The 15,750-nt window shown below is 47.6% G+C and overlaps 1 protein-coding gene across 1 annotated transcript in view; it reads left to right on the top strand.

Moving 5' to 3' along the window:
- The window catches only part of LOC141245935 (UDP-glucuronic acid decarboxylase 1-like), a 31,087-nt gene extending 19,961 nt beyond the window's left edge, over window positions 1–11,126 (top strand). The window contains exons 4-6 of the mRNA XM_073669101.1: window positions 1,573–1,632; window positions 1,938–2,059; window positions 10,974–11,126. Of these exons, the coding sequence (XP_073525202.1) occupies window positions 1,573–1,632; window positions 1,938–2,059; window positions 10,974–11,126 (335 nt within the window). The remainder of the gene's footprint in view (window positions 1–1,572; window positions 1,633–1,937; window positions 2,060–10,973) is intronic.
- Window positions 11,127–15,750: the final 4,624 nt, after the last annotated feature.

The following is a 15,750-nucleotide window of genomic DNA, read 5'->3' as shown; positions in this document are numbered from 1 at the left end:
TTCTATTATGATTATCATGCTTCAACTAATAGTGATACTGATTACCTTTGTCCTGAGATGGTGGTATTTTTCAATTACCTTTTACTGTAATAGATTCATGTATATTTATGTTGTCGCCGTTGTCTCTGCAGTTGCTACTACTACAGCAAAGTTCAGCCGATGCTGTTGACTGCCGAACTTGCTCAGTTTCTGTTTTTCTTCACTTCTCTGCCTATAATTCTCTCCTAAATCTTCTTTCCTCGACCTTGACCAGCTTTTTGTCTAATGTTCCCATGCTTCCACAACTACCTTTTTCTCTTTGAGGAAGCAAGAAGTCACGTTCTTCCTTAAGTTTCATGGCATGAGCGTGAGCGGCATCAAGTTTCTTAACAAATTCCTTCTCCTTGGATTCTTGTGTTTTGGTTCTCTGTTTATCATCCTTCTTGACTCTTCTATTGACCAAAAAGACTCTTCACCTTACTGATCACGTGATATTGTTGCCCTGTTGGGATTTTTGCTTTTACCCAGAACCGAATTACTTTGTTGGCTGTGACAGTAGCACTGGTACTTGTTGGTTGCGATTGTGTACAGTGCAGGAAATAAAACCTGGCCAACACCTGCCGATTCGCATGCTTGCCCTCCGCTCCATTCACTTCAGGTGTTGGCTGGACAGCTGTCTGTTACACAGGGATTCACTCATCCATAGTTTTAATCACCTTAATATCGTTCTTGATCGCGTGCAAATTACAATTATAAATTATAGTAAGTGAATTTCAGGCAAAAATATATTTAGACAGTGAGACACATGGGAGTGGTGTAGGCTGCTGCGGGAATATTTAGGGATTAGAGTTACCTAAAACAGTGAATAACACTGAATGTTGTCTGTAATCTGGCAAGTTTACTTTGAATCCATCAATAGTTTGGTTACCAAGAAAGCCACGTCACTGAAACAAATAGAGATAAAAGAATAGCCTTCCAAATATCCTATTGCAGGAGGTTGGAAAGGACCATGTGACAGTAGGAATACCTTTATAAAATAGATATTTTATTGATAAGAATAAAAATAGGACAAAGATGCATGAAAAACAGGTGTCTCTCATGTGAGGGAGTAGCCTGACCCAAAGTCCAATGATTTGAGCAAAAACATACAGATAAAAAGTATGTGTATGTAAAATATATATTATATAACATAATGTATAATTAAAATAAATTAAATAAATGTATTTTATATATTGCAAAACTCTTGTTCATTGAGTAATGCCGCAAAAAATATTCACAAAATAGTAATCCGAGAGGGTTCATATCTGTGATCTAAATGGGGGTTGTGCGCTAACAATGTGATCGTTCTGTCCCCATATAGTGTGCACATGAACAATCGTTCTTCCTCACGCAGTTTACATTGGTGTTCTTGTTCTGTAAAAGGCTGATTTCCACAGGCCATTGAACTTGTTTTATCTATTCGTGCTCGATTTGAGCAGAATTCTCTCCGTCTAAATACGGCTTTAGCGCAGATTGTTTTCAGTGAATCAGAGGATGAGGCCAATCTATCTATATATACCGGCAATTTCATGGAGTTTATTCATGTCTTTTCAGGATTAGCGAAGCGTGTTGGAGCTCGGCTACTACTGGCATCTACTTCAGAGGTCTATGGAGGTAATTGTGACATTACATTTGTGTATTTTAGAATATTGCTAAAGAGGTTTACACTTGAAATCTCTTTCAACATTGTTCCTGCGTCTCATTATCTTTACCACCATTATCTCAGGTGTCAAGCTGCAGAGCAAAAGATAAAAAGTCCAGACTGTGATAAATGATGTAATGTTGGCTGTTGTAATCTTTGGTCTTTTTATTGTTTGTTGTTTTGATATAATGGTTCCTTGTAAAGCCCATAGTCTGTATTCTACTTATTACATTCACTTTATGCTTTTTCCTCAATCTCCTCCTATGTTAATCATCAGATCCAGAAGTACACCCTCAAAATGAAGACTACTGGGGACATGTGAATCCTATTGGCCCCCGAGCTTGTTATGATGAGGGAAAGCGAGTAGCAGAGACCATGTACTATGCTTATATGAACCAGGTTGGTCGTGTTACTAATGTCGTCACTGAATTTTGGGTCTTCTATCCTTTGGATTACGAGCTCGGAGAGAATGAAGACACAGGACAGGATGTTTGTGTCTAAACATACTCTAAAAACTTTATTACAAAACACAGGGCTAATATACACCCTAAAGGCAGGAAACGGATTTGCCATATATGGTTCGATTATACAGTTTAGCTGAACAAGCGAAAAAAGCTAGTTTCTGTATGCTTTAAAATATTTAATTAGACTTATCTAGTTAGCAAGGTCATTTAGTCTTTCTGCAAGAACACATTATTGCTACAAGAAGCAACATCTTGCCAGGGAGAATCACGTTATCTTTTTAGCAAGGACACGCTATTGATACAAGAAGGAACATTCATAGCTGTTGTTTTCACCTAAAATAACTGTCAGACTTATATAGCATAGATGGGGCCTTTAAACTTGAGGGACTCCATCTTCTGCTATAACATTCCATCCTTTTGTTCCTTCATTTATCAATACGAATTTCTATGTTTTCTTTTAGTACACCGCTGAATACACATTAGAAAAAGCTTAAAAACCAAATAAACTGCAAGACACATTAGCAAAACCTGTAAAATAGCTTGCACTATACCAGCCAACCACCCACCAATGCCTTTAAACCAATTTGCGGGATTTAGAAAGGAAAATCTCTGTGTGGAATTATTGGCCAAAGTATCTGAACAGTTCACTCAAAAGTTTATCTCTTCCCATGAGACCGGGACAGCGAGAAAGGGTATGCTAGTGGAGGTCACAGGGGCATGTGTACATATCCAACAATTAGCAATGGTCTGGTTTTGCTCCTTTAGTCCATCGATTAGAGCAAGATGGTGTCTAATGAATCTATTGTCGTCTCCATCCATGGTGCCTAACCTAGTCCATGCACCTGTGGTCGCAAGTATGCAGGTAAGTATAAACAATGTCATCATTCTTTGTCCGCTGGTTCTCCTAGTATCTTTTTGCAATGGGACGCGTGGATCCAGGTCTCTTTTCCCTCTAGCTTAACGGCTGTACTTGTGGTCAGCAGAACTTGAAAGGGTCCGTCAAACCGTGGATCTAGGCTTTTCCTCACGTGTCTTTTTATAACCACCCAGTCTCCAGGTTGCAGCGTATGGCTGCTAGAGTCTTGATCTGGATCTGGAAGAGAACTGAAGACATTATCATGTACTTGCTTAATCTTTTTGTGTAAAGCCCTCACATAGGAACTTAGCACATGGTTGTTCATTTCTAATGCTTGCGGATAGAAACACCCTAGGCTGGGTACGTTGCCAAACAATATCTCATATGGAGAGAGTCCAGTCTTTCTATTAGGCGTGTATCTTACTGAAAACAGAGCAAGTGGTAAACAGTCCGGCCATGGTTTTCCTGTCTCAGCCATGGCTTTCTGAATTTTTAATTTCAATGTCCCATTCAGTCTTTCCACTTTACCACTACTTTGTGGGTGATATGGGGTATGGAATGCTTGTTGAATTCCTAGAGCTGACATGACTTCATTCATTATTTCACCTGTGAAGTGTGTACCTCTGTCAGTCTCAATTACCTGTGGTACCCCATACCTGCAGACCACCTCCGCAAGCAGTTTCTTTGCGGTTGCCGCAGCCGTGGCTTTGGCAATCGGAAAAGCCTCTGGCCATCCTGAGAACAAATCAATACAGACTAACACATATTCCCATGATCCTGACTTTGGCAGCTGAATATAATCAATTTGCAGTCTCTGGAATGGATAGAGGGGCCGGGGGATGTGTTTGGGTGGTGTTTTAACTACTCTACCCTGATTATGTGTAGCACATATCATGCACCCTTGTACCAGGTTTTCAATACAGGTGGAGAATCCTGGTGCCACCCAATGTTTCTGCATCACACTCATCACACCCGTTTTAGATTGGTGTGTTGGCCCATGTAGTATCTGGGCAGCTGCTGGGTACAGTGCCCTTGGAAGGCATCGTCGCGTCCCTTTCCCCCATACCCCATTTGCTTCATTCAGGCATGCACCTTCCTTTAACCACTTATCAACCTCCTCCTTTTGAGCCTGAGCCTGCATTTGGGATAAGATGTCCTCCGACACAAAGGGGTTTTTAGGGGCACTTAACTGACGTACTGTTGACCCTTGTTGCGGCTTACAGGCTGCTGTTTTTGCCGCTGCATCTGCCATCGCGTTTCCTCTGCTTACCTTGTCGGTGCGTCTGGTATGTGCTCTTACCTTTATGACAGCTACTTGTTTGGGTAGTTGTAGCGCATCAATTAACTGCTGGACCGCATCAGCATTCTTAATGGGGTGTCCTGCTGCCGTCAGGAAACCTCTTGACTTCCATATTGGACCAAAATCATGCGATATACCGAATGCGTACCTAGAATCTGTGTAAATGTTAACAATACTACCTTCCGATAGTTTACAGGCCTCGGTTAGGGCCCTAAGTTCAGCTTCTTGAGCCGACTGGTGTGGGAGCATTGGTTCTGCCTTGATTACTGCATTGAGGGAGACAACTGCATATCCAGTATGGAAGGTACCTGAATCGTCCTGATGACGGGATCCATCTACAAAAAATTCAAAATCTGCATTTTGTAATTCATGTTCAAATACAGTAGGTAAACCTGCCGTTTCTTGTGCCATCATTTGTACACAGTCATGAGGAACTTCCTCTCTTGGATCTTCCTTATAAAGCACAGTACCTGACTCCTCCTTTAGATCCGAGAGAGGTAACAAAGTTGCTGGATTCAGGGTAGTACACCTCTGTAAAGAAACATTGGGAGGCATTAACAGTGCACATTGTAACCTGAGATGACGTGCTGCTGAGAGGTGAGCGGGTTGCACTTGATTCAATATAGTGTAGACATCATGAGGTGTTAGAACGGTGAGCGGGTGGTCAAGAACAATGTCTGCGGATTTATGGAGTAATAGTCCAACAGCATGCAGAGCACGTACGCAGGATGGTGCACCTCTGGCTACCGCATCCAATCTGCCACTAAAGTAGGCAACAGGTCTCTGATTATCACCGTGTGTTTGAGTTAAAACTCCTGCTGCATGTCCAGCTTGTTCATGAAGGTACAGAGTAAATGGGAGCTCATAATTAGGGGTACCCAAAGCTGGAGCGGCCAAAATACGGTTCTTGAGAGAATAAAAACAGTCTATTGCCTCTGATGTTAGTACAAAAGGTGTTGGGGTAAGACAGTCATAGAGGGGCTGCATCAAAATAGAGACGGCATGAATCCACTGTCTGCAATAGGAAACAAGTCCAAGAAAAGTTCTGAGGGCTGCAACATTAATGGGGACGGTGAATGCCTGTACTGCTTGTTTGCGTGCATTTGTTAAATGACGAGCTCCTGGTGTAATGCAATGTCCCAAAAAGGTGACTGAAGATTTACAAAACTGAAGCTTATCTTTCGATGCCTTGCAGCCAGCGTGATAGAGAAACAACATAAGCGATATAGTTGCACTATGACATTGTTTCCTGGAGGGGGCACAAATGAGCAGGTCATCGACATATTGCAAAACAACGATATGTGGTTCAGACCATCCCTCCAGTATTTCCTGCAGACTTGCAGTGTACATTGTGGGTGAATTCTGGGCACCCTGTGGCAACACTGTCCATGTATATTGACTGCCCTGGAATGTGAAAGCAAACAGGTACTGGCAGTCAGGATGTAATGGTACACTGAAAAATGCATTTGCCAAATCAACCACTGAAAAACAAAGAGAGTTAGAAGGTATCTGTGACAGAAGAGTATGCGGGTTGGGCACAACTGGTGTTAGAAGTTCTGTGGCTTTGTTAACCAACCGGAGGTCATGGACCATTCTATATGCGGCTGGTTGTCCTGGCACACTCTTTTTATTTACTGGGAACAGGGGAGTGTTGCAAGGGGACTGGGTTTTGACTAGGACTCCTCTCTGTAGTAATTTTTGGACCTGCTGGGCTATGGCATTCTCCTGAGCCGAGCTAAGGGGATACTGCCTCTGTTGAGGCAAGATGGCTCCTGATTTTAATTTCACCATTACTGGTTGAACTCTTAACCTACCAACATCTGTTTTGTCTGAGGCCCAAAAATCATGTGGTACAGCATGCTCCAATATCGGGGGAAACTCATTTGTCTCTTCTATGCTGGCAATATCTAGTGACATAATTTTGCAAAGGGTACTTGGTTTTAAACCTGGGGTCATGGTGACAGTGCCATCGGGATGATACTCAATATGTGCTTGTAATTGGGACAACACATCATTTCCCAAAAGGTTACATTGGCCTCGGGGCGATACCATGAGCTGGCTATGTACAGTAGCTCCTTGAATTTGCAGGGGAATTATTTTAGTGACAGGAAGCAGGACAGACGGGGAATTGAAGGGGGTGGCAATGACATGATGTGAAAAATCAGTGTCAGTGTATGGCCAATCACCTTGCGTAATTACTGAATTGTCGGCCCCCGTATCTACTTGGAAATCGATTTCATGTCCCCCTGGTAGGTTCACCTGCACTATACAACTGGGAGTTGGGGGTAAGGAGATGAGGGGGTTCATGTGCAAGCTACCCTCATCCTATGGGGGCGTTGTTTGGTCGGCTGGAGGACCCGTACTCTGAGCATTTGGATACGGGTTGGTCCTACAGATCTTTCTAAAATGTCCTGGCTTTTTACATCCGTAACACAGTTTCTGTCCTCCTCCTTCAGTCCGTCCTCTGCCTCTGTTGTTTCTGGGGGTCGTCTCTACTATGTGTACTCTGGCAGCTCTTTTTGCCTGCGCTATGTCATGTTGTGCCCCCTGAGCTATTCTAGCTAAATCTTCTGCCTTCACTGATCTCCAGTCCGGTCTACTTGCTTTTACCTTCTCTGCAATCTCTTTCTGTAGTCCATTCATGAAAGCACTTGCTAATACCCTCTCACTAGTCTTATTCCCGGGATTGAACCCCATTTCTGACCAGGTTTTCTTTAGTGCATAGAAATAATCCTTAGGATCTTCCTCCTTTCCCTGCACTCTATCTTCTAGTGTAACTTGCTTTTCTGCTTGCCTGTCTTGACATGCTTTTACCAACGCTGCTGCGAATAGGACTCCAGCTGCTGCATCATTAGATTCTGCATCTACGGGTCCGGTCCTATTGGCATACTGTTTTTTTGTCTCATCTATCAACCTATCATAGCGGGCTTCATCTGCCAATTTTCCCTTAATTACCCCCTGCAGATCTATTCTAGTGGCATGGTACGTATCCTGTATGGTGGTGATCATTCTAGCGAAACCCATAGGGGACTGGGATGGGTCTGGCAGCTGGGAGATCAGTGCCAACTGCTCTGAAGGACTCCATGGTCTATACATTAACATTGTACGAGCTTCCTGACCTGGAACCACTGCATCCCCCCCCTGCTGCTGCTGCTGCTACTGCTGGTGCTCCTGGCACAACTACCGTCCTCATTGGGAATAGACTAGCTGGGTGGGGTCTCGGTCCTCCACATGCCACACAGATGTCTACTGTCAAGGGATTCTGCTGTCCACATCTGGGGCAAACCCAACATTTAGGTTCCTGGGAATTCTGGTACTGGGGTGGGGGTGACGTCGGGAGCGGACAGGGAGGAAAATCTGTCATTCCAGTTTTTGTCAGTCTGTAACGTCCGTCTCCTAATTCTTCAATCTTTCCTTCAAAATAAGTGCATACATTCATCCATACATCTACTGTCCCTAACAGACCCTTATCTTTCAGCCATCCATGATAGGAGTTAAAGAAGGATTTCCATTTCTCTCCATTCATCTCTCCATTCTCATTCATTCCCGCTTTACACAATATTTTGTCAATTCCAATCAGTGCCTGTTTCCCTTCTCTGCGTACCACTAAGTCTTTGGCTATAATGCCTTCCTTGGCATTTTGGTTCCCCATTTTTTTCGGTTCTCCTCACCTAGAAGAGACTCCTCAGTCACTTAGACAATGGTCACTTAGACAATGGGCCACAAAGGTTTCTGAACCATTCCACTACTAGCCTCTCTAGGACTTATATGCCAACCAGAAAAACAGACCAAAAACATCAATCCCGGGACACATCCACACCACAATCATTGGATCCATACTTTCATTCTTAAATTCTCCAAAGGATAGAAGGCAGGACTGATCTGAGGGGATTCTACTGGTTCAAAGGGACCTGAGCCAGACAACAATCTGTTGAATTACCTGGGGAGCCGACCGCTCGGGGGTGAGGGAGTCTCTTCTATGCAGTGATATAATTAGGTAGAATATAACAGTTATTCTTACCTCAGCGCTGTATATATCACCAACAGAGAGCTTCACTCGTCCCACGTCTCGGACCGGTCGAGCACCCTTGGGTAGATTAACTCAAGGTCCCTGTTCGAGGCGCCAGCTGTCGTCACTGAATTTTGGGTCTTCTATCCTTTGGATTACGAGCTCGGAGAGAATGAAGACACAGGACAGGATGTTTGTGTCTAAACATACTCTAAAAACTTTATTACAAAACACAGGGCTAATATACACCCTAAAGGCAGGATACGGATTTGCCATATATGGTTCGATTATACAGTTTAGCTGAACAAGCGAAAAAAGCTAGTTTCTGTATGCTTTAAAATATTTAATTAGACTTATCTAGTTAGCAAGGTCATTTCGTCTTTCTGCAAGAACACATTATTGCTACAAAAAGAAACATCTGGCCAGGGAGAATCACGTTATCTTTTTAGCAAGGACACGCTATTGATACAAGAAGGAACATTCATAGCTGTTGTTTTCACCTAAAATAACTGTCAGACTTATATAGCATAGATGGGGCCTTTAAACTTGAGGGACTCCATCTTCTGCTATAACACTAATATTCAGTGTAATCTGGAAGACGTCTTACAACCTACAATAACACCCCCCCCCCCAAAATTTTTGACCCATGTCATGGATCAAAATCGCTCATACAAGTCTGTGGGTCCGTGGAAATTATGGATAGCATTAGTCGTTTATACAGTAATGTCTAAAAAAAAAAAAAATTGTTTGTCTCCCAAGCAAATATATAAAACTGGAGGACATCATGGTCCGAATAATGGGGTCTGACAGAAACTCTTAATGAGGTCTTGCAGACGCCCTTATTCTGACCTCTATATCTTTAAGCCCTATGTATTTCCTGTGCTCTAATTACATTAGGGAGACTTTATTTGCTGAGGGATTTTTTTTTTTTGCTGATTGTGTGATTTGCCCAAGTTTCAAAACTATTGCACGTTGTGTAATTTGCGCAGTTTTAAGTCCCTTGATAAGTAGCTAATCTTGTATGTGATGGAGTAATTGATTTTTTCACTACCCATGTAATAGAGTGCTCTTTTGTATTAAATCTACTATCTTTACAGCATGCTCCATCTGAAATGGGTCAATTTAGTCTTACAATATTAAAATGTCTGTGGCACACAAGCAATATAAATGTTCTGTACATTAAGAATGGTAGAAATGGTAAAAAACAAACAAACCCCAAAATACACCGTTGGAGAATTAAATGAGGGTCCCATCTTGATAACGATCAGCTAAGCCGCTAGGGCCCTATGCAGGACCTGGCAAGACAGAGGGCAATAAAAGCTGCAATCCTTCATTTGGGTGCTACAGTTGAAATGAACATACATACTGCAATTACCCCCTCCCTCCCCTAAGTTTGAAAGCTGATTGCTCAAGGTTGCTTCACTCGGTAATTGCCTAAAAAAGTGGGAAATGTTTCAGTTACTATGTTATAGGTGTTCTATATAGACTGGGTCAATGTAGGGAACCACTCAGATAGCCTTCTAGTGGTGCTGTGACTTCTTAGCATCTACTACTCATCTGCTTTTTTTCCTACGAGGCTGTGACTTAACACTTTAAAAACCAAAAAGGTATTTGACATATTACTTTTCACTTCAAATTCTTTTGGAGCGCTTTGATAAAAGTATTTCAGATTTCTTGGAAATTCTGCTATCTTTCTTTTTGTGAAAACCACAAAGTTCAGTCTTTGAAGTTGGGTTTCTGCCATAAGTTTAAATGACAATGAGTTCTGGGGTGGCCAGTCCACTCTTCTGCTGCCAGCCTCATCTTGATATAATAATGGCTTGATCTTCACAGCAGTGGGCTTGAAGTTGTTATATTATTGTTAATTATGTTTTATTTCCAACCAAATTAATTTCAAAGGGTGTTTCATTATGTAAAATAGAATGTGTTTATACGAGTCACAAATTACAGAATCAATTAACCATGCCAGAGCAATTCATTATAGGCCTGAGGTCTTCGACAAGATGGTTTTGTGAATGTGTGTCCTTGCTATAGGAAATGCTGCATTGATAACATTATGTCATATAATACATGCTGTGCCCTCTCAAGGAAAGCTCATCACAACTTATTGGAAACATTTACATGGGTTTTCTTTTTATAAATGGGTACAATTTCAAACAGCACATAGAAGCAAGCAACTCGTCAACATTCATAAGAACAGAGGGCTTCTTAATTCCATAGGTTACCGGCTACCTCTGCAAACTAACAAAGGGCAGTAGTCTATCAGAGGTGGCTAGGTTCCTGGGCAAGTAGTGCAGCTCTTGTATGCTTTATACTATAGAGCTTGCAAGCGCTGCTCTGAAGCTAGCCAGATGGCTGGATCCAGCCAAGTTCATTGTCCCTGCACTTACACAATGCTGCAGAGGCAAAGCTAGCTCTGCTGTCAACAGTGGACAGTTTGGGCCAACTGTGCGGCCATGTTGCTGGTCAGTTTCGTCGGTCATTCAGGAACGCCCCCTGGCAAGTAAGAAGCCAGTAGGCTGGTTAGTGGTACCTTCCAAAACTCGTAATGAAAACAACCTTGTAAAGTGATACAAGCTATGGTAGAAAAATACATGCTTATTTGTGTAGAATGTTTTTACAAACAAAAGTCTAATTTTTACTGGAAGAAAATGTGGTCTCTAAACTGCTTTTCTTGTTGGCAGGAAGGTGTGGAGGTCAGAGTGGCTCGGATATTTAATACATTTGGGCCACGTATGCACATGAATGATGGAAGAGTTGTCAGTAACTTTGTACTACAAGCACTACAAGGAGAGCCTTTAACTGTAAGTACGAAATGGCAAACCGTTCTGGTCTAAATGCCCTCTAATAGGTTTCTTCTAATTGAAGGCTGGTATAAACATCCTACCTGTTCCTCACATCGGCACATGCTGTTTTCTGCACCAAATCTTTTAGTTGGATTAAAAGGAAATTGCTCTCTATACCGTACATGATAGAATGAATGAAAAATGAATCAACTTTATGAAAGAACTTTTTAATAAGCTAAGTGAAGTTGCATCACTAGCAAATAAAATTGGCCAAGATTTTCATGCCATGTTTTATGGAAGGAATCTGAAACTTTTAGGCATTATGATTTCTCTACTCATTGTTTTGGGTCCAGAAGTATGACATAGCGGTTTTCTAATGATATTTGCATGATGATTGTACGCCTATTATGAGTCGTCCTCGTCAATCCTTAACCTCCTCCTCATCCATCCTAGTCCTCCTCGACATCGTTGCTGCCCTCCTAGTCCGCCCTTGAGGGCGTCCTTGTGTCCTCCAGGCCTCGTCCTTTTCTGGCCCGCGGCCTCCGGGCCTCCTCCTTTTCTGGCCCGCGGCCTTGTTCTTTTCTCGTCCGCGGCCTTGTCCTCTCTGGCCCACGTCCTCGTCCTCTCTGGCCCACGTCCTCGTCCTCTCTGGCCCTCATCCTCTCTAGCCTGCGTCCTCGTCCTCTCTGGCCCGCGTCCTCGTCCTTCTAAGCCTGCGTCCTCGTCTTCTCTGGCCTGCGTCCTCTTGGGCCCGCGTCCTCTCTGGCCCGCGTCCTCTCTGGCCCGCATCCTCTCTGGCCCGCGTCCTCGTTCTTTTCGGCCCGCGTCCTCCTTACCTTGTTCTTTTGGCCCGCGTCCTCCATACCTGGTCCCCTGGCCTGCGTCCTCCATACCTGGTCCCCTGGACGGCGTCCTTTTGGCCGACGTCCTCCATGCCTCGTTCTCTGGCCCGCATCCTCGTCCTCTGGCCCGCGTCCTCCTTACCTCGTTCTTTTGGCCCGCGTCCTCCATGCCTGGGCCCCTGGCCCTCATCCTCTCTAGCCTGCGTCCTCGTCCTCTCTGGCCCGCGTCCTCGTCCTTCTAAGCCTGCGTCCTCGTCTTCTCTGGCCTGCGTCCTCTTGGGCCCGCGTCCTCTCTGGCCCGCGTCCTCTCTGGCCCGCATCCTCTCTGGCCCGCGTCCTCGTTCTTTTCGGCCCGCGTCCTCCTTACCTTGTTCTTTTGGCCCGCGTCCTCCATACCTGGTCCCCTGGCCCGCGTCCTTTTGGCCGACGTCCTCCATTCCTCGTTCTCTGGCCCGCATCCTCGTCCTCTGGCCCGCGTCCTCCTTACCTCGTTCTTTTGGCCCGCGTCCTCCATGCTTGGGCCCCTGTCCCGCGTCCTCCATACCTGGTCCTTTTTGGCCCGCGTCCTCCATATCTGGTCCTTTTTGGTCCGCGTCCTTTTCTGGCCCGCGTACTTCATACCTCGTCCTTTTTGGCCCTCGTCCTCATCCTCTGGCCCGTGTCCTCGTACGTTGGCCCGCGTCCTCCATACCTGGTCCTCTGGCCCGTGTCCTTCATACCTGGTCCTTTTGGCCCACGTCCTCCATACCTGGTCCTTTTGGCCAGCGTCCTCCATACCTGGTCCTTTAGCCCACGTCCTCCATACCTGGTCCTTTTGGCACGCGTCCTCCACATCTCGTCCTTTTGGCCCGCGTCCTCCACACCTCACGCTTTTGGTCCTCGTCCTCTGGCCTGCGTCCTCCATACCTCGTCCTCTGGCCCGCGTCCTCGTCCTTTTGGCCTGTGTCCTCCATACCTCGTCCTCTGGCCCGCGTCCTCGTCCTTTTGGCCCGCGTCCTCCATACCTCGTCCTCTGGCCCATGTCCTCGTCCTCTGGCCCGCGTCCTCCTTACCTCGTTCTTTTGGCCCGCGTCCTCCATACCTGGTTCCCTGGCCCGCGTCCTCCATACCTGGTCCCCTATCCCGCGTCCTTTTGGCTCGCGTCCTCCATTCCTCGTTTTCTGGCCCGCAACCTCGTCTTCTGGCCCGCGTCCTCCTTACCTGGTTATTTTTTGGACCGCGTCCTCCATACCTGGTCCCCTGTCCCGCGTCCTCCATGCCTCGTCCTTTTTGCCCACGTCCTCCATACCTCGTCCTTTGGCCCGCGTCCTCGTCCTCTGGCCCGCGTCCTCCATACCTGGTCCTTTTTGGACCGCGTCCTCCATACCTGGTCTTTTTTGGCCTGCGTCCATTTCTGGCCCGCGTCCTTTTCTGGCCCGCGTTCTTCATACCTCGTCCTTTTGGGCCCGCGTCCTCGTCCTCTGGCCCGCTTCCTCGTTCTTTGGCCCGCGTCCTCCATACCTGGTTTTCTGGCCCGCGTCCTCCATACCTGGTCCTTTTGGCCCGCATCCTCCATACCTGGTCCTTTTGGCCCGCGTCCTCCATACCTGGTCCTTTTTGGCGCGCGTCCTCCATACCAGGTCCTTTTGCCCCGCGTTCTCCATACCTGGTCCTTTTTGGCCCGCGTCCTCCATACCTGGTCCTCTGGCACACGTCCTCCATTCCTGGTCCTTTTGTCCTGCGTCCTCCACACCTCGTCCTTTTGGCCCGCGTCCTCCACACCTTGTCCCTTTTGGCCTGCGTCCTCGTCCTCTGGCTCGCATCCTCCATACCTCGTCCTCTGGCTCGCGTCCTCCATACCTCGTCCCTTTTGGCCCGCGTCCTCCATACCTCGTCCTCTGGCCCACGTCCTCGTCCTCTGGCCCACGTCCTCCTTACCTCGTTCTTTTGGCCAGTGTCCTCCATACCTCGTTCTTTTGGCCCGCGTCCCCCATACCTGGACCTCTGGCCTGCGTCCTCCATACCTGGTGCTCTGACCCGCGTCCTCCACACCTCGTCCTTTTGGCCCGCGTCCTCCATACCTCGTCCTTTGGCCCGCGTCCTTGTCCTTTTGGCCTGTGTCCTCCATACCTCGTCCATTTTGGCCCGCGTCCTCCATACCTCGTCCTCTGGCCCGTATCCTCGTCCTCTGGCCCGCGTCCTCCTTACCTCGTTCTTTTGGCCCGCATCCTCCATACCTGGTCCCCTGGCCCGAGTCCTCCATACCTGGTCCCCTAGCCCACGTCCTTTTGGCCTGCGTCTCCATACCTCTTTCTCTGGCCCGCAACCTCGTCTTCTGGCCCGTGTCCTCCTTACCTCATTCTTTTGGCCCGCATCCTCCATACCTGGTCCCCTGTCCCGCGTCCTCCATACCTCGTCCTTTTTGCCCGCGTCCTCCATACCTCGACCTTTGGCCCACGTCCTCGTCTTCTAGCCTGCGTCCTCGTCCTCTGGCCCACGTCCTCCATACCGCGTCCTTTTCTGGCCCGCGTCCTCCATACCTGGTCCTTTTTGGCCCGCGTCCTTTTCTGGCCCGCGTCCTTTTCTGGCCCGCATCCTTCATACCTCGTCCTTTCGGGCCCGCGTCCTCTGGCCCGCGTCCTCGTTCTTTGGCCCGCGTCCTCCATACCTGGTTTTCTGGCCCGCGTCCTCCATACCTGGTCCTTTTGGCCCGCGTCCTCCATACCTGGTCCTTTTGGCCCGCGTCCTCCATACCTGGTCCTTTTTGGCGCACGTCATCCATACCAGGTCCTATTGGCCCGCGTCCTCCATACCTGGTCCTTTTTGGCCCGCGTCCTCCATACCTGGTCCTCAGGCACGCGTCCTCCATACCTGGTTCTTTTGTCCTGCGTCCTCCACACCCCGTCCTTTTGGCCCGCGTCCTCCACACCTCGTCCCTTTTGGCCTGCGTCCTCGTCCTCTGGCCCGCATCCTCCATACCTCGTCCTCCTGCTCGCGTCCTCGTCCTTTTGGCCCGTGTCCTCCATACCTCGTCCCTTTAGGCCCGCGTCCTCCATACCTCGTCCTCTGGCCCACGTCCTCGTCCTCTGGCCCGCGTCCTCCATACCTCGTTCTTTTGGCCCGCGTACTCCATACCTCGTCCTTTTTGGCCGGCGTCCTCCATAAGTCATCCTTTTGGCCCACGTCCTCCATACCTTGTCCTTTTGGCTCACGTCCTCCATACCTGGTCCTCTGTCCCACGTCCTCCATACCTGGTCCTCTGGCCCGCGTCCTCCATACCTGGTCCTCTGGCCCGCGTCCTCCATACCTGGTCCTCTAGCCCGCGTTCTCCATATCTCGTCCTTTTTGGCCCTCGTCCTCTGGCCCGCGTCCTCCATACCTCGTCCTTTGCCCGTGTCCTCCATGCCTCGTCCTTTTGGCCCGCGTGCTCCATACCTCGTCCTTTTTGGCCCGCGTCCTCCATACCTCGTCTTTTTGGCCCGCGTCCTCCATACCTCGTCCTCTGGCCTTCCTTCTTTTGGCTCGCGACCTCCATACCTCGTTCTCTTGGCCTGCGTCCTCCATACCTCGTCCTTTTGAACCGCGTCCTCCATACCCTGTTCTTTTGGCCCTCGTCCTCCATACCTCGTTCTTTTGACCCTCGTCCTCCATACCTCGTCCTTTGGCATGCGTGCTCCATAACTGGTCCTCTGGCCCGCGTCCTCTTTACCTCGTCCTTTTGCCCCATGTCCTCGTCTTGTGGCCCGAGTCCTCCGTACCTCGTCCTTTTGGCCCGCGTCCTCCATACCTCGTCCTCTGGCCCGCGTCCTCGTCCTCTGGCCCGAATCCTACATACCTCGTTCTTTTTGCCCGCG

Source organism: Phyllobates terribilis, unplaced genomic scaffold, assembly GCF_046119375.1.
Source record: "Phyllobates terribilis strain yellow unplaced genomic scaffold, ASM4611937v1 Scaffold_2__4_contigs__length_985480577, whole genome shotgun sequence".
NCBI lineage: Eukaryota > Metazoa > Chordata > Amphibia > Anura > Dendrobatidae > Phyllobates > Phyllobates terribilis.
The sequence above is the reverse complement of the archived record's forward strand: the minus strand, read 5'-3'. Positions and strand labels throughout refer to the sequence as shown.